At 43.4% G+C, this 23,233-nt stretch overlaps 1 protein-coding gene across 1 annotated transcript in view; it reads right to left on the minus strand.

Moving 5' to 3' along the window:
- Positions 1 to 23,233, minus strand: part of DNAH14 (dynein axonemal heavy chain 14) — a 454,489-nt gene that overhangs the window by 105,629 nt on the left and 325,627 nt on the right. The window contains 4 exon segments of the mRNA XM_073336702.1: positions 2,308 to 2,489; positions 11,314 to 11,505; positions 13,448 to 13,609; positions 15,536 to 15,733. Coding sequence (XP_073192803.1) covers positions 2,308 to 2,489; positions 11,314 to 11,505; positions 13,448 to 13,609; positions 15,536 to 15,733 — 734 coding nt within the window.

A 23,233-nucleotide genomic window follows, 5' to 3' on the forward strand; every position in this document is an offset into this window, starting at 1 on the left:
AAAAATAAAACAATGTAAAATTTTAGAGCCTGCAAGTCCACTCAGTCCTACTTCTTGTTCAGCCAATTGCTCAGACAAACAAGTTTGTTTATATTTGCAGGGGATAATGCTGTCCACGTCTTGTTTACAATGTCACCTGAAAGCAAGAACAGGCGTTCTCATGGCACTGTTGTAGCTGGTGTCGCAAGATATTTACATGCTAGATGTGCTAAAGATTCGTATGTCCCTTCATGCTTCAACCACCATTCCAGGGGATGTGTCTCGATTCTGATGATGGGCTCTGGTGGATAACAATCCAAAGCAGTGTGTACTGATGTGTGTTCATTTTCATTAACTGAGTAACATGTCACCAGCAGAAGGCTGACTTTCTTTTTTGGTGGTTCTGGTTCTGTAGTTTCCGCTTTGTACTATTGCTCTATTAAGACATCTGAAAGCATGCTCCACTCCTCAACCCTCTCAGATTCTGGAAGGCACTTCAGATTCTTAAACCTTGGGTCGAGTGTTATAGATATTGTGACAAAGCTCTCTCCTTGTCTCCGTGGGTCCTGCACTTCCTGGCGGATTTCACTAGCGTCAGAGGCTCACTGTGACCCTCCACGTAGGCCTTCTCTCTCTAGAGGCCCGGGTCACAGTCTATTGACCCATTTTCATCATAAGCCAGCAAGGGAGGTGAGGAGAAGCTACCCTCCCTCGCACAGTCTCTTTTGTCTCCCAGTCTTAGTGATCAATCAGGGAGGTGAGGGGGAAGCCTGTGCCCACCCTCTACTCCGGGCTCCAACCCAGGGACCGTAATAGTAGCAGCTATCGTAGATGACTTTCTGGAAATAGGACATGTACAATTTCCTGGGGCACTTCCCCACAGCAACCCCTACTTCCTCAACATCTACTTCACCCTTACCGCAGGGCCTCTTTCCTTGTGCCTGATATGGTTTGTACTGCTCAGTTTCTCCAACAGCATGGCTTCCTCCTACGGCTCCTGATGTGTGCCCACCTGACTAACTGGGAGGCTTTTAACTAGTTTCAGCCAGCCCCTGATTGGCTTCAGGTGTCCCAATCAACCTAGCTGTCTTCCCTGCCTTCTGGAAAGATCTTAATTCGCCCCAGGTGTCTTAAAAGATCTTAATTCGCCCCAGGTGTCTTAATTGACCTGCAGCTGCTGCCATTTGCTTATCCTGGTAACAGGGATTTGTTTAGCCTGGGGCAAATATATCTGTCTCCCACTACTTTACTATAGCCATCTGGCCTTGCCCTGTCACACTATCTTTAGAAACCTCACATTGGTACCTTCTTTGTGTTTTGTCACATCTACAGTGGAAAGTGTTCTTAAAATGTACAACATGTGCTGGGTCATCATCCAAGACTGCTATAACATGAAATATACGGTAGAATGCGGGTAAAACAGAGCAGGGGACATACAACTCTCCCCCAAGGAGTTCAGTCAAAAATGTAATTAATGCATTTTTTTTTAATGAGCATCATCAGCATGGAAGCATGTCCTCTGGAATGGTGGCCAAAGTATGAAGGGAAATACAAATGTTTAGCGTATGTCACGTAAAAACCTTGCAATGCCAACTACAAAAGTGCCACGCAAATGCCTGTTCTCGCTTTCTGGTGACATTGTAAATAAGAAGTGGGCAGTATTATCTCCTGCAAATGTAAACAAACTTGTTTGTCTGAGCGCTTGGCTGAACAAGAACACTGAAGCTTTACATGTTTTGAGTGCAGTTATGTAACAAAAAAAAATCTACCTTTGTAAGTTGCACTTTTATGACAAAGAGATTGCACTAAAGTACATGTATGAGGTGAATTGAAAAATACTATTTCTTTTATCATTTTACAGTGCAAATATTTGTAATAAAAATATACACTTTGATTTCAATTACAACACAGAATATAATATATATGAAAATGCAGAAAAACATCCAAAATATTTAATAAATTTCAATTGGTATTTTATTGTTTAACAGTGCGATTAAACTGCGATTAATTGCGATTAATTTTTTTGAGTTAATTGCATGAGTTAACTGCGATTAATCAACAGTCCTAGAAATAATATCAGGTAACTGCACATATAAAATTATGCATTCTAAATGGGTAATTGTGCACACAATGTCTCTTATGCATCTGTATTCTATTGCACAATATTAGTGCATACACGCTCATAGATTTTACAAGGATATTTTAGTAGTCTAATTTTGAAAATTTGACCCATTGTTTGGTTTTGATATTTTGCTCCTTTGAAATGGGATATTTTATGTGGCTGTACATTGTAGCAGAGCACAATGGGAAATGTTATTAATTTCTCACCTGTTAAACAGACTTTTCTTTTTTGTGCTCTGTAATATGCTTGAAAAGGTGTCTATGAATTGCAAATAGCTATTAGGAGTGATGTAGTAGTGCCTTTTAGTTTCCTTCAAATATTTCTCAGTTGTTTTAGATGCACTTTTGTGGATTTCAACACATACCTGGGCAACCATGTTTGTTAAGTTCTGGAAGACAACATGATTTTAAATAAGTATGAAAAAGTAAAATCTTCATATTTTTGAAATTATAGTATTCATTTTTGTTTAGATTTTGGTTCATGTAACATTGTTAAATGCACAGGAAATAAATAAATAAAATGCTTATTAATTAACGCTTATTATATTATTAGTAATAATAAAATAAATTAATACAATAATGATTCATATACTGGCATGCAAAGTTAATAGAAAATTAAAGTTATGTACTTGTAACCAGAATTCTTCAAGATTGATGTTGCATATCCCCACTCAGGCGATGTCCTAGCTGATGCAACTTAGGCAATGAAACCTTGTTGTAGCAGTGACTCAGAGTAATCATGTGTTCTTCCTACCCCTCTCCTCTGTTCCTGAATATTCTGAGGGTGAAGCTATAAAAGGGAGCCTGACACCCTCTGCCACCTCAACTCCTTCCACCACTTCCCCAGAGCCAAGTTTTTATTAGGACTCCAAGGAAGATAGGAAGTTGTTCAGGGAATGTGACTATGCAGAGTCTATCTCAAAGAACTCGAGTTACAGGTTACTAAACTCCATTCCTTCTTGGAGTGTCCTCTGAATATTCCCACTCACAGGATAATTTGGTAAGCAGTACCCATGAATGGTTAGTGGGACTTGGAGTTCTAACTGAATAGAGAATAAAGTAGTGCCTTACCAAACTGAGTGTCTGATCTACACAGTAGATCTAGGGAACAGTGTTTTGTAAATGTATGTATAGAGCTCCCTGTACCAGCCTTACAGATCTCAGCAACTGGAACATGTCTAAGACATGCCATAGCAGTACCTATTGCTCTGGTCCTAACCCCGGTGACGGTCTGTCCAGCACTCTTCTGTACCTCTCATGGCTCGTGTAATATGGACGATCACAGGCTCTGACGATGACAGTGAAAAAGATGCCAGTGTTCGGAACGTGGGTGTTTCCAAGTGGTCTTACATTCATCGCTTAGTCACATCAATCGTGAACATACAGCTTGCACCACAACACCATAAACAACCAAAAGTAATGTGAAAGAGATTTAACACGAGGCACTTCAAAAATAAGCTAGTTGTGAGACTCTTCAGCAACACCTCATTGAGAGGCTCTCTGATTTACCTGACAAGATCAATGACATCTAAACACACTGGAAGGAGTTCAAGACCATTATTCAAAGGCACGTGCTGAATTGATTGGATAGTCCACTCACTGCCATAAGGATTGTTTTGATGAGAACAACAAGGAAATCACAGCACTTATTCGCTAGAAGAGAAGCGCATTTTGCACTTGGCAAAATGAACCCTCTAATCAGCAAATACTAGAGATTTATCATTGTCTTAAAGCTGTAGTTCAAAGGAAGCTGCACGACATCAAGAATCAGTGGTGACAATCAAAGGCCATGGAGATCCAGAGTTTCGCTGATCAACATGACATGAGAAGCTTTTTTCAAGCAACAAGAGCCATCTACGTTCAAATGGCACAATCCCTCTGCAATCCCAGGCAACTCCACCCTTCTTAAGGGCAATGGCCTTCAAGCAATGTTAGAAGGAACATTTTGAGACTCTACTGAACCGTGAATCTGAAGTCTCAGGTGCCACCATTGAGTGCATTCCTCAGCATCCAGTAATAGAACCTCTTGCCACGCCCTATCTTCTGAGGAAATCTGGCAAGCCATCACGCACACACTGAGGTTGACTTGCAATCCATCCTAGATCTCTTCTCAGGAGCCTATCATAGTTTGGGACTGTCCCTCAAGAATGGGAAGACTGAAGTCCTCTACCATCCTGCCTCCGCATTAGTTGCCCCCCTTCTCCCACAAATTGTCACCGGTGGTGAACCCCTGGAAAGTTGAGCGTTTCCTTACCTTGGTAGCCACCTTTCTCAGACAGCCAATCTCAATGTGGAGATTGAACATAGCATCCATTGTGCCAGTGTGTCCTTTGGAAAGTTGCTCCGTTGTGTCTTTACTGACAGAGATCTGCAAATGGAAACTAAGATCCTGGTCTACAATACAGTAGTCATCCCTTCTCTTCTTTATCAGTGCAAGACATGAATGACGTACTGAAGCCTTCTTAAGCATCTGGAGTGGTACCAACAGAGCTGCCTTTGGAAGATTCTCCATATCAGATGGGAAGACCATCGCATCAATGCCAGCATTCTCTCTACAGCTAACATCACCATGTTGAGGTGAAATTATGAATAGGGTTCCACGTCTGTCACGGAGGTCATGGAAGTCATGGATTCTGTAACTTTCTGCGACCTCTGTGACTTCTGCAGCTGCCAGTGTGGCGGACCCTAAGGCTGCCCAGGGCCAGGTGGTCAGGTGGCCCCAGGGACAGCCACACTGGCCACTGCTCAGGTGGCCCCAGGCAGTTGGTCCCAGGGACCGCCTGAGCAGCAACTGGTGCAGCTGGCCCTGGGGACTGCCTGAGCAGTGGTCCCGGGGGCAGCCCAGCAGCACCAGCAGGTGAGCAACCCCTGGCAGTAGTCGCAGGGGTGGGTCAGTGGCTCCGGGGGCAGGTGCTATTTGATGGCCCCTGGCAGCTGGTGCCGCTCCCTCCCCCCGAACAGCAGCCCTCCCCAGCTAAGATTTAGTTAGTGGTATTTATAGTACAAGTCACACACAGGTCACAGGCCATGAATTTTTGTTTATTGCCCATGACTTGTCCATGATGTTTACTAAAAATATCCATGACTAAATCAAACCCTTAATTATGAAACATCAACTTAACTGGGCTGGTCATTGCGTGTGGATGGCTGAAACTCATCTTCTGAAGTAAGTCCTCTTTTCTCAACTTAGTGGTGGTAAGAGGATCCATGCAGGACAGAGGAAAAGCTACAAGGACACCCTGAAAGTATATTTTAAGAAGGGAGACATTGCATGAATTGGGAAGAGCTGGCTGGCAATAGACTGCAATGTTGTCACATCATACATCCAGCCTCAGCCCATTCTGAAGAGAATCGCCTTCCTCAAGAGGCTGAGAAACAGCAGAGGAGGAAGGAAAGGTACAGCATCCTGGCCAGAAATTGTGCTCTTTCCAAGCAACCACCTGTTACATGTAAAGTACAAATTGGACTCCTTGGCCATCTTAAGTCTCACCAATGACTTTTCCCCTGGCAGACATCATCCTCGTATCAAGGGATAGCCGACGACGGCCTAACCCCATCATGGGGAGGAATGGATGCTATCTTTAACATTTTTCCATACACTGTCTAACCCATCTAGATAATGATTGTGAACAGGTAATGTGACTTTTATGGTTGTAACATGAAATAAAGAGATTGGGAGACTTACAAAATTGCTTAGCCCTATTAAGATAGTAAGCTAAAGCAGGGGTTCTCAACCTTTTTCTTTCTGAGGCCCCCTCAACATGCTATAAAAACTCCACGGCCTACCTGTGGCACAATTGGTTTTCTGCATATAAAAGCCAGGGCCGGCATTAGGGGGTAGCAAGCAGGGCAATTGCCTGGGCCTCATGCCAAATGGGCCTCCGTGAAGCTAAACTGCTCAGGCTTTGGCTTCAGCCCCGGCCAGTTGGGCTCAAGGCCTCAGGCTTCAGCCCCATGCGGTGGGGCTTCAGTTTTCTGACCTTGGCCCCAGCAAGGCTAATGCTGGCCCAGCTTGGCAGACCCCCTGAAACCTGCTCATGGGCCCCCCAGGGACTCCAGACTCCTGGTTGAGAACCCACTGAGCTAAAGCACTCTTAGTGTCTAAAAGTATACATCTTTGACTCTTATTTAAGCTTGAAGTCTAGGGAAGTGTGACACAGATGCCCATTGGTGCCAACTGGCAAAGGGTTCACTATACTTTAAGAGCAACTCCTGCCTCACACCTGACAAACTCACTACACCAAATACACTGCTTTCATGGTAAGGGCAACAGGTGAGGTTTCTACCAAATACTTGCAACTTATTGATACTCCTAATCATTGTAAAATGTGCATACAGGTAATATTTAAGGAATAATGTATCTATTTATTGAAAATTAAGCCCCTATGGCTTGGAGTGAAAGTGAGTCACCAAGCACTAATATGTCTCTGTGATGGCCCATTCAAGTGGGAGGGAGCTGTAACCCCTCCTTGGCTAGCTGATTAGGTAATATATTACTCAATTGTCTATTTTTGCACCAACCCAATTCTTGTGTCATCTGATATCTCTATCAGAGATATTTTTATGATTTCTTCCAGGTCACCGATATAAGTGTTAAACAGTATATGGCAAAGAACAGACTCTTTCAGGACCCCTGGAACTACACCACCTACTCAAAGATGATTCCTCATTTACAATAAAATTTTTCCCCAACTACAGAACAGAAATATTTATTGAATACTCCTACCTTTTTGCATTATTATTGATAATTCTACCATTTCCATCTAATAATGGACCAATACCATTCTCGGGATTCTTTTTATTCCTAATTATTAAAAAACCTCCTCTGTCTTTAACTCTACTGGCCATAGATTTTTCCTTGTGTCCCACTGAGTCTCTTTTTACAGGCTTGCCTCCAGAATGTTTGGGGAAGTGGGAGAGAGGACTGGAGGAAAGCCTGAGCAGTCTAAGGATACAAGTATACTGCAGTCTGAGGTGTGACTGCAGTATGGATAGACATCATAGAATCATAGAATATCAGGGTTGGAAGGGACCCCAGAAGGTCATCTAGTCCAACCCCCGCCTCGAAGCAGGACCAATTCCCAGTTAAATCATCCCAGCCAGGGCTTTGTCAAGCCTGACCTTAAAAACCTCTAAGGAAGGAGATTCTACCACCTCCCTAGGTAACGCATTCCAGTGTTTCACCACCCTCCTAGTGAAAAAGTTTTTCCTAATATCCAATCTAAACCTCCCCCACTGCAACTTGAGACCATTACTCCTCGTTCTGTCATCTGCTACCATTGAGAACAGTCTAGAGCCATCCTCTTTGGAACCCCCTTTCAGGTAGTTGAAAGCAGCTATCAAATCCCCCCTCATTCTTCTCTTCTGCAGACTAAACAATCCCAGCTCTCTCAGCCTCTCCTCATAAGTCATGTATTCTAGACCCCTAATCATTTTTGTTGCCCTTCGCTGGACTCTCTCCAATTTATCCACATCCTTCTTGTAGTGTGGGGCCCAAAACTGGACACAGTACTCCAGATGAGGCCTCACCAATGTCGAATAGAGGGGAACGATCACGTCCCTCGATCTGCTCGCTATGCCCCTACTTATACATCCCAAAATGCCATTGGCCTTCTTGGCAACAAGGGCACACTGCTGACTCATATCCAGCTTCTCGTCCACTGTCACCCCTAGGTCCTTTTCCGCAGAACTGCTGCCTAGCCATTCGGCCCCTAGTCTGTAGCAGTGCATTGGGTTCTTCCGTCCTAAGTGTCCTTATTGAACCTCATCAGATTTCTTTTGGCCCAATCCTCCAATTTGTCTAGGTCCTTCTGTATCCTATCCCTCCCCTCCAGCGTATCTACCACTCCTCCCAGTTTAGTATCATCCGCAAATTTGCTGAGAGTGCAATCTACACCATCCTCCAGATCATTTATGAAGATATTGAACAAAACCGGCCCCAGGACCGACCCCTGGGGCACTCCACTTGACACCGGCTGCCAACTAGACATGGAGCCATTGATCACTACCCGTTGAGCCCGACAATCTAGCCAGCTTTCTACCCACCTTATAGTGCATTCATCCAGCCCATACTTCCTTAACTTGCTGACAAGAATACTGTGGGAGACCGTGTCAAAAGCTTTGCTAAAGTCAAGAAACAATACATCCACTGCTTTCCCTTCATCCACAGAACCAGTAATCTCATCATAAAAGGCGATTAGATTAGTCAGGCATGACCTTCCCTTGGTGAATCCATGATGGTTTATCCTGATCACTTTCCTCTCATGCAAGTGCTTCAGGATTGATTCTTTGAGGACCTGCTCCATGATTTTTCCAGGGACTGAGGTGAGGCTGACTGGCCTGTAGTTCCCAGGATCCTCCTTCTTCCCTTTTTTAAAGATTGGCACTACATTAGTCTTTTTCCAGTCATCCAGGACTTCCCCCGTTCGCCACGAGTTTTCAAAGATAATGGCCAATGGCTCTGCAATCACAGCCGCCAATTCCTTCAGCACTCTCGGATGCAACTCGTCCGGCCCCATGGACTTGTGCACGTCCAGCTTTTCTAAATAGTCCCTAACCACCTCTATCTCCACAGAGGGCTGGCCATCTCTTCCCCATGTTGTGATGCCCAGCGCAGCAGTCTGGGAGCTGACCTTGTTAGTGAAGACAGAGGCAAAAAAAGCATTGAGTACATTAGCTTTTTCCACATCCTCTGTCACTAGGTTGCCTCCCTCATTCAGTAAGGGGCCCACACTTTCCTTGGCTTTCTTCTTGTTGCCAACATACCTGAAGAAACCCTTCTTGTTATCTTAAAATCTCTTGTTAGCTGCAGCTCCAGGTGCGATTCGGCCCTCCTGATATCATTCCTACATGCCCGAGCAATATTTTTATACTCTTCCCTGGTCATATGTCCAACCTTCCATTTCTTGTAAGCTTCTTTTTTATGTTTAAGATCCGCTAGGATTTCACCATTAAGCCAAGCTGGTCGCCTGCCATATTTACTATTCTTTCGACTCATCGGGATGGTTTGTCCCTGTAACCTCAACAGGGATTCCTTGAAATACAGCCAGCTCTCATGGACTCCTTTCCCCTTCATGTTAGTCCCCCAGGGGATCCTGGCCATCCGTTCCCTGAGGGAGTCGAAGTCTGCTTTCCTGAAGTCCAGGGTCCGTATCCTGCTGCTTATCTTTCTTCTCTGCGTCAGGATCCTGAACTCAACCAACTCATGGTCACTGCCTCCCAGATTCCCATCCACTTTTGCTTCCCCCACTAATTCTACCCGGTTTGTGAGCAGCAGGTCAAGAAAAGCTCCCCCCCCTAGTTGGCTCCTCTAGCACTTGTGCCAGGAAATTGTCCCCTACGCTTTCCAAAAACTTCCTGGATTGTCTATGCACTGCTGTATTGCTCTCCCAGCAGATATCAGGAAAATTAAAGTCACCCATGAGAATCAGGGCATGCGATCTAGTAGCTTCCGTGAGCTGCCGGAAGAAAGCCTCATCTACCTCATCCCCCTGGTCCGGTGGTCTATAGCAGACTCCAACCACTACATACCTATGGCAGCTAAAAATAATAGTGTAGATGGGGCAGCATGGGCTTCAAGGTGGACTAGCCACATGATATACACCCAGGGTCTCCAGTGTGCTTGTACAGCTTGCACTGATGCCTGTGCCACTGCATCTACACTGATACTTTTAGTCATGGTAGTGTGGGCAAAGCCAGAGTAGGTTTATCCATGCTGCTCTCACACCTTGGATTGCAGCGCAGACATACCCTCAGGGGCACTGCTATAAGAAGGTTCCACCATTTACACTGCACCAGTTAGGATGTCCCATGAGTGGGAATATGCGAAGGATACTTGAATAAGAATTTCAGCTCTTGTTGCCAAGTGAAAACCTGTACAGTTTTATTACAGATGAAGACACTGAACAATACAAAGGGTCAAATTGTGTCTTCAGTTATAATTAAGGCTGCAATTTAGACACGGAGGTCACAAAGTCACAGAATCTGTGACTTCCAAAGACCTTTGTGACTTCAGCCAGCACCGGATGAGAGCTGCAGGGTCCCCTGCTGCCTGTGGAGGCAGGGAGCTGTGAGGTGCCCCTGCTGCTCCCGGATGCTGCGGGCAGCAGGGGGAACCCCCACCGCTCTCTACCGCCTTGGGTGGCAGGGGGAACCCCCACTGTTCCCTACCGTCCCAGGTGGCAGGGGGGACCCTCGCTGCTTCCAGCTGCCACGGACAGCAGGAGGGACCCCCGGAGCTCCCGGTGGCCAAAGGCATCCCAACCACCGTGGGATGCAGTGGGGGACTCCTGCAGCTCAGAGCTGCCAGCAGAGGGGGAATAAGGAGCTCTGAGCCCCTACAGGTGGTGGGGGCCCCTGGAGCTCCCAGCCCACCCCCAGCTGCCCAGGCTCCCCATTTTGTCACGGATATTTTTAGTAAAAGTCAGGGACAGGTCACGGGCTTCCATGAATTCTTTATTACTGTCTATGACCTGTCCCTGACTTTTACTAAAAATATCCGTGACAAAATCTTAGCCTTAGTTATAATGGTAAAAACAAAGCCAATAGATTTGCACCAATGTAAATGAGGGAAGACTCTGACCCTTCATGTCTGACAATCAGGCCCTGTAAAAATATGTAAACGTATGCACTGAGAATGGCAAAATTTTCCTAGTCACTGTTTTTGCAAAAAATGAAAACTCACTTCACATCAATTATAGCTTGGTTAAATTTTCCTTTAATGAAAAGCAGGTTTCTACAGTAAAACAGCTTTTGTAAAATTCGCCATAAGCCAAGCCAAAAATTGTATATCACCATGGAAGTGGGAAAAATAATTGTATTCATTTTTGCAATGTAGAAATAATTTTATTTTATACCATCCTGACAACTGGTTTTTCTACTGCTCCCTGCTCTTGCACTTCAGCATGCAGGTCTCACTTTATATCAAATTGGTGTTTTAACAATGTTCTGACATACATTCTATGGGCCTGATTCTTTTCTCAGTTATACTAGTTTTATACCAGTATAACCCTATTGGCTTCAATAAAATTATTCCTGATTTGCACTCATGTAACAAGTGCAAAAATCAGGTCCAGACCTACATTACCATTTAAATCTCTGCTGAATTTGGCTCTGCAATTTCCATGTTGTCTGAATCTGGTATCAAATGCGCAATAAATGAAAAAGTGTTTAACTACAGTTTAAAAAAAAAGGTAAGTTCTATTATTACGTTACCTCACTGTCATCACAAATGTCTTCATGGCTAAAGTAGCTTTTTGCAACATGCAGGAGAGCTTCTTCAGGCCAGTTGTCGTACCAGTCAACGGTAGAGCAATTAACAATGGCAGGATATGTCCGACAAAGGTGACGGAAGTTAAGTTCTGCAGGACTTGTCGCCAAAACAATATGAAGCTTGCTACGTACTCTCTGAAATAAAGATTTAATTTTGGCAGGGGGAATTACAGTTAAATATCTCTTTTTCCCAAACCTGTTTGCTGGCTGGAATTATTTAATTTAAAAAATTATGTTAAGATTACTACTTTTTACTAATGTAATGCTTTGTTTTTTAAGTTACAACAATACTGTACTAATACATGATCAACAATGTAAAAATGTACCTAATCATTTTTAAGTCACGCATTTAAGACTATAAAAACCACAGTACAAAATATTAAAATACCTAAAAGAAAAGGCAGACGGCTCAAATACTTAGCGAATTTGCTATCTCATAATATCCTTGATCTTGCAGTCCATACCCATCCTTAATTCTTAGAGTAAATGGGAGTTACACAGTCATATGGACTTTAGAATCAGACCCCAGTTGTAATGGAAATTTGTTGACATACTGTGACACCCAGTACTCCATCTTCACCACGTTAATATGGTTATGATATATTTTGTACGAAGTGTGCCTTGTGATGTATCATTTGGAAACTCATAATCTGCTGAACACCACTGTCCTGTTAAGATGTGTGTAACAACACTGTGTGTAAAGCTGTGAGATTTTAATGTATGATTATTACTGGAATATGCTGTTATTCTAGGTAACACCCACAAACCAATTTCTCAGAGACAAAGACACATTGGCATGCCAGCAAAGTGCTAAAGCACCATTACCTACTTAATTGGCTATTCACCAGCAGGGCGGGAAGGTATAGACAAAGAATTTACATTTCCTCCCAGAAACTTTTCAAATCTCACATACATGGGAGACTGTTTGTCTGTACTCCAGTGGTACAAATCCTCAAAGAGGGGAGTGGGATATAAGAATGGGAGACAGTGACCTCCACTTCACCACTTCCCCTCCATCTCTATTGACGGCAACTACATTGCTTGAAAGACAAAAGAAGCATCATTGAACTGGGGGACTGGTCCTGGCCTGGAGGTTTTCAAGCCAGCACAGACTGCTGTAAGCTTTTGGTGACAAAAACTTCTTTTTGCTTTTAAACCTATTACCCTTGATAAAGTTTAGGTATTAGCTTGTGTGTTTATCTTTTTATTTCTTTTGAACTAATTCTGATTTTTAAGCCTTATCACTTGTAATCACTTAAACATCTTTCGCTAGTTAATAAACTTGTTTTGGCTGAAGTGCTTGAGAATCTCTACTTAGGTCAACAAGTCTGGTACATAAACATTACCCAGTGTTGGAATGTTGCACTATCTTTGATCTTATACTGTCCAGAGGGCTATTGAACAGTATAAAACACACATTTCTGGTGCATAAGGCTGGGACTGGGAATATGTGGGTGTCGCCTTTTATGTAATTCATGAATGGCTGGGCATAGCATTCATGTATTCAGCTGGGAGTGACTTTACATGCTGGTGGCTGTGAGTAAGCAGAGCCAGGAGGGGTTGCTGTTCACCAGCAAAGCAGTATAAAAAGCATTTCAGGTTGGACAGCTAAGGGGACACAGCAGTCCATCAATGCAGACTGTACCCTGTGGAATGTCACACATTCCATCTCTTTAGTCTTCTTTTTATGAAGAAGAAAAAACATTTCAGCAAATCAAATACTTAAGTAAGCATCCTAGATGGTTGAATGTAAAAACAAAGGGTGAAATATGATGCAAAATATAAATTTTAAAATTCAAAACTACCACTATTAAAAAAATTATATGTAATAATATAAACGTGGCAAAATTTTCAAAACTTTGACGTGACTAAGTTGCATTTTCAAAAGTGATTTAAGTGCCTCAGTAACTTTTGAGTTAGGTAGGCATTTTTGAAATGGCCTTAGATACAGCTACCTACTCCTGCTCACACTGATGACAATGGCAAAACTATTGTTCAACTAAAACAGGGTCTAGCCCTTGGACATTTTGATAAAAAAGTTTCAAATTCTCTAAAATTAATGTATTTGAAATAGTACCTGCATGAAGAATGAAAGAATAGCTTCTCTGCTGTTAGAGTAGTTAGCCTTTTCGGCAACAGCTGTAAGCTTCACGACAATACCTTCCAACTCTTCCTTATCAAATAAATCAAGCTCTTCTCCAGAATTCAGAATGCAGCTCAAATGTTCTAAAAAAGAATCCTAGGGTAAAGAACAACGATTAGTAATCCCTGCAAAACTTGTTACTTATTTTCTTTTAAAACTAATATATTATAACATAAAGCATTTTTTAGGGCTGAAGGCTTATCACAGTGGTAAAAATACAGCTCACTTCATCAGATGCATTCAGTGGAAATTTCATCCGATGAAGTGAGCTGAAGCTCACGAAAGCTTGTGCTCAAATAAATTTGTTAGTCTCTAAGGTGCCACAAGTACTCCTTTTCTTTTTGCGGATACAGACTAACACGGCTGCTACTCTGAAACCTAAAAATATCACAGATACTGTGATTTTTCTGTTTATCTGTCACTTTTCTTTATGTCTGGGATTTTAATAAAGATGAGTTTCCCAAACAGTGGATCGCAAACCAGTAGGTTGCAGGGAGGTTCTAAATGAGTCACTGGCTGGTGTGCAGAAGAGGCCAGGGAGGGGGAGGAGTTAGAGAGTGAATATGACCCACAGTATTCCATATCCTGGGCCCAGCTCCACACTCCAGGTAATGTGACCTGGCATAAAGGGTTGCAGCGCTGCCAGGCCAAATTTCTTTGAGTGGCATTAAAATCTGTCAGGGTCACAGGACTACTCACTCAGATTTGGCTCAGCCGCATTTCTGTCATGACAGAGGGATGGCCAGGCCAAACCTGACTGGCGTTGTAACTGTGTGTGTCAGGTTGCAATGCTTGGACTGGGGAGCCAGGCCCAGTCCTATGGGACAGGAGTCACCACAGTGGGATGTGTATAGGACAGACTCCAGCTTTTCCGAACCCACCCTAGGGTCTCCCCTCTGCCCTGGGCTGGGATTAAGTTTGCAGTGCTGGGGCAGAGGAAGCTGCAGTGGGTGGTCGGTGCCCCTTCTGCAGGGCAAGAAGGAGGGGGCAGTAGTGGAGGGATTTATGTAAACTATATTTAAAGAGGTATAGCTAACTTTTCATACCTGTGACTTTACACACCATTGCCCCCTAAACACACGACTTTTACTAAATTTACCAAGACTGCTCTGTGGTTTTTGATAAAAAATGAAGTGACAAATTTCTAGCCCTAAGAATTACTGTATTTGGATTAAATTAGGATGGATGGACCAGTTTAGAAAAAGAGGAATTAACCCAAATCTTTCCCTGCAACTCAAATGAAACCTGAAACTTCTCTAAGTGAAAAAACTGATTAACTTTACATTATCTATTAATTTTCATATGCTTTCTCATCCTGCTTTTTTGGCTAAAACTGGAAAAAGAAATCCCACAAAAGAGGCCATTTTCTTATCGTCTCTGATCCCATTAACAAAAATGCTGAAATTTTATATGAAGATCTACTCTTGTCAGGTTTCCAGTTCAGTTGTCCGAGCAAAGAGATTTGCTCTGCACAGGCACCAGAACAAAGTATTGAAAAATTCCCAACTACTGATAGCACCAAATATTAGGTTTTTGTCTTCATTAAGCACATATATATAATATACACAAATACAAAAAATATAGACAATGATGCATGTAGGTACATCATGAAATCCATGGCCACAAGTGCCTTTTGTAGCATAAAGTCAAATACCTCGTTCTTTCAACTATGGGTGAACTGTGAATATATCTTGGTAACTAATCAACTTATTGAAATGTATGATCGCTTTTAAATGTTTCATTTCCTTCTTTCTGTTCAAATTGGTGCCTATTTTTTCACATCAGTGTGAAATAAGACGTTTCTCACTATATAGCAATACTGCACTACTGAAGTCAATGGGAGTTTTGCTATTGACTTTAAAAGGAAGCAGGACCAAACTTTTAAAGAGCCCAATTTTCAGCCCATGGTCTCCATTTGTTTGTACAAAACGTATTTGTACCCGCACAATGGTACAACTCTAAAACAAGCATGTATGCAAGTACTCTAACTTTAGCAAAAACATCATGGAAGAAAGCATTTACCTGAACTATATCTGAATCAGTGATGAGCAAAACAGTGTTCTGGCCCTCCAGCCCTGTTTGTCTATAGACTCTTTTCAGGTCCTCTCTGAAATCTGTGTAGTTGTAATTGTGGGTAACAGACAATCTAAAGAGGCTACAGTTTGATAAGTAACAGGCTAGGGTTGCACAGGTTATTTTTCCATTTCCATCCAGGCCAACCTGCAGAAAGATATAATTTAATTTATTTATTTATATATACACACACAAACACATGCAGATGGTTTGAGAATCCCTTCACTATACAATAGATTGAGAGGAAAACATATAAAATGAAATAACTGTACAAATACAGATATTAGAGAGACAAGGAAGATGAGGTAATATCTTTTATTGGTGAGAAAAGTTGGTCCAATAAAAGATATTACTGCATCTGCCGGGTCTCTCTCCTGGAACAATTATGGCTACAACAACACTGCATACAACTACACAGATAACTATCAAGTCAGCGGACAGTTGCTGCAGCAGTTCTGCAACTTGTGTATGTAGCTTTGGAAGGTAGCATGCAGATGTTTCCACTTTTTCTGTGCACCAGTTTACTGGCTTCAGTTAGAGTACTGAGATGACATAAATGCTATGCAGCAGGATTTGACAAATATTTAAACATCTTTATACAATTCCATTCACTTGAGGCAATTTTTATTCATTATTAATAACATTTACCCCTTGTAAAGGGATTTCAACACTCTTTAGAACAGAAGATAAATATTGTTAACTTCATTTTACAGATAGAAACACTGAGGCACAGAAAGGTTAAGCTGTCTGTCCATGGTCATAAAATGAGTCACTGGTATAGCCAAAAATAGAACCTAGATCTTTTAACTTCCAGGTTCTTGCCATTGATACTAAACCATCTTGCCTTCTAAATTATCATCAGATATTGTAGTACAGAGTAGGCAAGTGTATTTAGAACTAGATTCATAAAAGGACTTAGGTGCCTAACTGCCACTTCAGGTCCCTAAATCACAGAATCAAACCACTGGTTACCTGCCCCTGAACCCTGTAGGTACCTAAAAATCACTTTATGCCTATTTTTTTGCAGTAAGAGTTCCCTAAACAGCAATGTCTCTGCTTCTGAACATGTGCACTGAAGGTTCATGCCAGGTATCTGTATGCCTATGACAATTTACATCATCCATACTGGCCCTTATGTCTGTCATTATTTGGAGAGGTTGACTACATCATGAGAGTGGAGTTATGGCCCTGAGCTCCAAAATGTCAACAGGAAGGATGGACTTCTGAATAGCCCAGCTGCCCTGGATAGTATGATCTTGCAGATGAGCTCCCCATTCTAGAAGGTATTTGTCCAAAACTACTGTGACAGTGGGGGGAGTAGGGAAGAGGAGAGAGATGGCTGATGATATTTCTGAGCATATCTTGTCTGGATTCTTCCACCAATCGAGGGAAAGTACCATATGACATGGAATGGAAAGAAGTTTGTTTAGACTGTGTCTGCTGGGGATATAAACTGCTCTGAGTCAGGCCTGGAAGCAGTAGAGATATAGGTAAGCAAGCGTAGGGTGACCAGATGTCCTGATTTTATAGGGACAGTCCCAATATTCGGGGCTTTTTCTTATATAAGTGCTGTGATACAGCATGGCCAGAGGGCAGCAGAAAAGTGTTAGAAGGGAGCCTTATTCCCTGTAGAGGGAAGAAAGTTTGCTATAAATTAATTAGAGCACCTGAAGCCAATTAGAGCACCTGAAGCCAGTCACATGATAAAAAACCCCTGCTTCAATCAGACAGGAGGAGGAGTTGAAGCAGAGTGGACTGGTACTGGAGCAGAGAGCAGTTTGGAGGAGTTGAAGCAGAGTGGATTGATGTGGGAGTAGAAAGCAGTTTGGAGGAGTTGAAGCAGAGTGGATTGGTGTTGGAGCAGAGAGCAGTTTGGAGGGAAGCAGAGGAGAGTTTGGAGAAGTGCTGCGGTGGGCTAAGAAGACCAAGACCCTAGGTAAAGGGACATCCGGTTTGTGCAGAGGGAGGGCAGGAAGCCCCACAAGCTGAAGGGAAGGAGAGGGAAGTAGCCCAGGGGAAAGAACCGTTAGTTCTAGTGGTTTACTGCTATCTCTAGGGCCCCTGGGCTGGGACCCGGAGTAGAGGGTGGGCCGGGTCCCTCCCTCTCCACTCGGACACTAGTGGGGCAGTTAATACCCCAGTTCAGGGGCAAGAAACGGTACCCTGAACCCCCACCCAAGAAGAGAAAGCATGAGACCCATCATAGTAGTGCTGGCAATTTGCCACAGTGCCTATTACCCCCCTCCCAATTTTTCACACTTGCTATCTGGTCACTCTAGGTGAGTGTGTACATGACAAAGGTGCATGTGCCATGTGACTAAGGAATTGTAGACATGACCTGGCAGCTACCTGAGAGCTCAATTCAACTCAGCAGTAAATGTGAATCCTCTGGTATGTAAGCTCTGGATGTTGTACCATCAAAAATAGTTCCCGTGAACTCTCTTCATTGCACAGGTAAGAGGCAGGACTTTCTGGTGTGCTGAAGGCCAAGCATATTGAATAGTTATAGCTTTCCCTACAGCAGTTCAAACTTTGATGTAGGAATGTCCCTTGAGAAGCAAACCATCAAGATAGAGGAAAATCATTCCCCATCAACGAAGCGGTGTGGCAATTACTGCCATAAATTCTGTGAACACGCAGGGAGTGGCAGAGTCCAAATGGCAGGATCCAATATTGATAGTGGTTCTGACCAACAAGAAAGTGTAGAAACCTCATGAGAGAGGTGTATTGCGATATGAATATATCTGAGGGTTGTGAATCAATCCTCTGAATCCAGGGATGGTACGTTAGCTGCAAGTGTCATCACCTTGAACTTCTGTACCTTGACAAAGGTACTCCCCATCCTCAGATCTAGGATCAATCTCCATCTGTCCTTCTTTTGTGGAAGCCAGGAAGTATTTGTAATAGAATTCCCTTCCTCTGTACTGAGAGGGAACTGGTTCCACAGCTGCAATGTGGACGAAGGACAGAACCTCTTGCCTCAGGAGAAGTTTGGGAGACATGTCCCAGAAAAGGGATGGGTAAGGAGACTATGGAGTGGAAATGGATGGAGTAGCCCAATTTTATAACCTCCAAAACCCATCTGTTAGAGGTAATCTGCTCCCAAGAGGTGTGAAAATGGGAGAGATGATTTCCAAAAGGTCAGAAGATAGATTGGGTTGGATGATGCAGCAACAGATCCAGGGTGAGGGGATGTTCTTGACTCTCAGCCAAGGCATCAAAACAAAGGCTTGGCTGATGATGGCTGTTGCACTGATATAGGTGGAGCAGTTCAGAATTTTCCCTTCTACGTTCTGTGTTTCTTTTTGGGTAATTCTGGTGACATGTGATAGGCAGAGAATGGAGATGCACAGGATCTCTGGGCTGTCTAAGACCAACTAATTCTCCCTTTGTTTGCAGGTATGTTTACCACCAGTGAGCAAAGGGTTGTCCTGGAGTTTTTAAGAGAAATGTGGGGACTCACCACTTGACTCGCTAAACAACTTGAGCCCACCAGAGGGAGATCTTCTACAATATTTTGGACCTCACATGGGAGGACTGAGGACTGTAGCCATGAAGCTTGGCCCATAACAGCAAATGTCAATATGGAATAAGCTACAGTGTCAGCTGCAGTTAGAGAAGCTTGTAAAGTCATTCTTTTCGGGAGTTGGCCCTCAGCAAGGGTAGCCTGAAACTGTTCCTTGTGGAAGATGTTCAATAGAGAATTTGAATTTTGTGTAGCTAATGTAATTGTATTGTATTTAGCAAGAAACACCTGGCAATTAGCAATTCTGAATTGCAGGGTGGTACACATCCAGTGGATCACCCACCCATTGGGGCACACATGAAGAAGAACAGTGATCGATGATGGCACTGATATCCTGACCTGTTCCAGAAAACAGTATTGTCTGGGCCACGCTGGTGTGATGAGAATTATGGAAGCTGAGTCTTGTTTGAACTTCATTAAAATGCTTGGAATCAGTGGAACTCGAGGGTAAGCACAATGAAAACCTATAGACCATGAGATCATGAATGTGTCAGCTACAGAGCCTAGATTGATTCCTGCCTTTGTGCAATATCTCCAACACTTTTTATTGAGGTCTGTGGCAAACAAAGCCATAATATAACCCCATTTGCAGAGAATCGTAACAAGTAATAGATGTCTTCAAAGATCATTTGTAGTCTCATGCAAACTGTTTGCATGAATGTTCCAAAAACCTGGCAGATAAACTACTTTCAGGGATACCTGATGTTGTATATACCATTCTCAAAGTAGCATTTCTTGATATAAAGGTGATGCTCTTGGCTCCTCCTCCCCCCAGTTGTCTGTTTATATAAAACATGGCAGAGGAATTGTCCATCCTGATTTGAACAATCTTGCCCTGAATCAGATGAAGAAAGAATATATAATCCAGATAAATTGTCTGAAGTGCCAACATGTTTATATGTAAAAGGATCACTTTTTGAGATCATAATGCTTAAGTCTGATGTAGAATGTAAGCCCCCTGTCATAAATATAAAGGGAAGGGTAACCACCTTTCTGTATACAGAACTATAAAATCTCTCCTGGACAGAGGCAAAACCCTTTCACCTGTAAAGGGTTAACAAGCTAGGATAACCTCACTGGCACCTGACCAAAATGACCAATGAGCAGACAAGATGCTTCCAAAGCTGGAGGGGGGGACGACAAAGGGTCTGACTATCTGTGTGATGCTTTTGCCGGGAACAGAACAGGAATGGAGTATTAGAACTTGTCAGTAAGTAATCTAGCTAGAAATGCGTTACATTTCCTTTTGTTTAAATGGCTGGTAAATAAGCTGTGCTGAATGGAATGTATATTCCTGTTTTTGTGTCTTTTTGTAACTTAAGGTTTTGCCTAGAGGGATTCTCTATGTTTTGAATCTGATTACCCTGTAAGGTATTTACCATCCTGATTTTACAGAGGTGATTCTTTTACTTTTTCTTTAATTAAAATTCTTCTTTTAAGATCCTGATTGCTTTTTCATTGTTCTTAAGATCCAAGGGTTTGGGTCTGTGTTCACCTGTACAAATTGGTGAGGATTTTTATCAACCTTCTCCAGGAAAGGGGCTGTAAGGCTTGGGGGGATATTTTGGGGGAAGACGTCTCCAAGTGGGCTCTTTCCCTGTTCTTTGTTTAACATGCTTGGTGGTGGCAGCATAGGGTTCAAGGACAAGGCAAAGTCTGTACCTTGAGGAAGTTTTAAACCTAAGCTGGTAAGAATAAACTTAGGGGTCTTTCATGCAGGTCCTCACATCTTTACCCTAGAGTTCAGAGTGAGGAAGGAACTTGACATGGTGGCAGAGGTGGGATCATTTTGAGATTTTTTGGGGGGATCATTTTGAACCAGAAGCACAGTAGGATTTTAAAAGGACATTTTTTTTCCTTTTGGGCTGCTTGGAAGCAGGTTTTAAGCTGAAAGCAGTTAGAGTTTTTCTGTCTCTTCCTGGAGACCAAAGCAGCAGGTATAACAAAGGGATCTTCCTTTTGTGAGCTGGAGTTTTCTCTACCTAAAGGCAGGGTAGTTCTTCCCTGCAGGGAAATTCACAAGTTTTTCACAGATCTAGAGTGTTTTTCTGTTTTTTGCCTGGAGACAGAGGTGTTAGCTATTTTTTCCCCCTGTAGGCTGAGAATAGCTATCACAGAACATAGGTATCAGGTTACAGCAACAACAAAAATTTACAAGCCAGTTTTTGGGTTTTTTTTTACTCTCGGATGTAAAGTTAGTTAAAAACAGAGAGGCTAAGATGACAGAACCCAAGGCAGAAAAAGCCAAAGAGGATTCCCACAGGAGAGAAATGGAGGTAAAGGAAAAAGAGTGGAAGCATGCACTGGAGATGGAGAAAGCAAAGGCTTAGCAGAATATACCGGATAACCCTAACAATCCTTACCCAACAATCCACAAATGGGAGGGACTATGTCCACAATATGATGAATCCAGTGATATTGCTGAATATTATCTCACCTTTGAGAGACTGTGCACACTCCATAAAATTCCTGAAGCTCACAAGATGACCACATTGGTCGCAAAATTGACTGGAATAAGATGCCTATCGACGAGGCTTCTGACTATAATAAATTCAAGGATTTGGTTTTAAAGCAATTTCAAGTTACACCTGAAACTTACAGAGTAAAATTTAGAGCCCTTAAGAGAGGACCTGGACTAAGTAACGTGGCTATCTAAACTAGATAAAAGATCTGTTCGATAAATGCATCACAGGAAGGGCTGTAACTAGCTTTGAAGGAATGTGTGATTTGATGGCTCAGGAGCAATTCCTGAATATGTCCAAGGAGGAAATAAAACAGCGTTTATGGGATAAAAAAATGGACTCAGCAGAAAGTCTTGCTTCTTATGCTGATCAATATGAGCAGTACCAGACCGCCAGAGAGGTGGGGCAAACCGGAACAAAATGGGTGGAGGGAAGAGAGAGAAACAACCCTGGTCACAGTTGGAGCGGATACCAGAAGGGACAACCTCAGACCACACCCTACTACTGGGGGCAGCCCAAGGCCCCAACTACACCCCAGGGAACACTCCAGACACCTTATCGTCCCGCCACACCGTTCTCCAGCAACCCACCTCGCTCCAGCGACCCGTCAGCTGGACGATGTTTTAAATGTAACGAGCCGGGGCATGTAAAGGCCAACTGCCCCAAGAACCCCAACAGATTACAAGTCATTGCACCGGAATCACACCAGAGGTCCTCAGGCCCAGATACCTCCCAGATACCCTCAGAGCAGAGGGAAACTGTGGGTGTGGGTGGGAAGAAGGTCACCACGTGGAGGGACACCGAAGCACAGGTGTCAGCTATCTATGCTTCCATGCAACCCAGAGGACCAAGTGACGATTCAACCCTTCAAGTCAAACTCTTCTGACTTGTTTACAGCCTAGTTGCCTGTCCAGTACAAGGGCTGGTCAGGAACGTGGACTTTCGCAGTCTATGATGATTATCAAATCCCCATGCTGTTGGGGGAAGACTTGGCCAATCATGTGAAGTTAGCCAAGAGGGTGGGAATGGTCATCCACAGCCAGCCTAAGCATGCCGTCACGCCTAGCTCTGTTCCAGAAACTTCTACCAGGACCTGGTCAGAGGTAATGGAACTGGACCCCATGCCAACGTCTGCAACAGCAGTAGTGGATCCAGTCACAGACAGAGCCAGTCTCAGAACCGGAACCAGTGGAACAACCAGCACCAGAACCATTGCCAGCACTGAATCCAGTACTTGCAACCCCAACACCAGCGGGTCCCACCAAACCTGCACTGGCAGCAGCAGATAACGCTACACAAGAGGCTCAGCCAGAGCCAGAACCCCAACATAGTGCACCAGCGGAGAGCGGTTCACAGTCAATGGAAACAGCCCCATCCCCTGCATCGCTTCCAGAGGGACCAAGCCCAGATCCACAATCCAATGAGGAACTGATGTCTCCAGCATCAAGGGAACAGTTCCAGACCGAACAGGAAGCAGATGAAAGCCTCCAAAGAGCTTGGACGGCAGCACGGAGCAACCCACCACCTCTCAGCTCTTCTAATCGATCCAGGTTTGTTGTAGAAAGAGGGCTTTTATACAAGGAAACTCTTTCTGGTGGACACCAGGAAGACTGGCATCCTCAGAGACAGCTGGTAGTTCCAACTAAGTACCGGGTAAAG

This window comes from Lepidochelys kempii, chromosome 3 (genome assembly GCF_965140265.1).
Source record: "Lepidochelys kempii isolate rLepKem1 chromosome 3, rLepKem1.hap2, whole genome shotgun sequence".
Taxonomy (NCBI): domain Eukaryota; kingdom Metazoa; phylum Chordata; order Testudines; family Cheloniidae; genus Lepidochelys; species Lepidochelys kempii.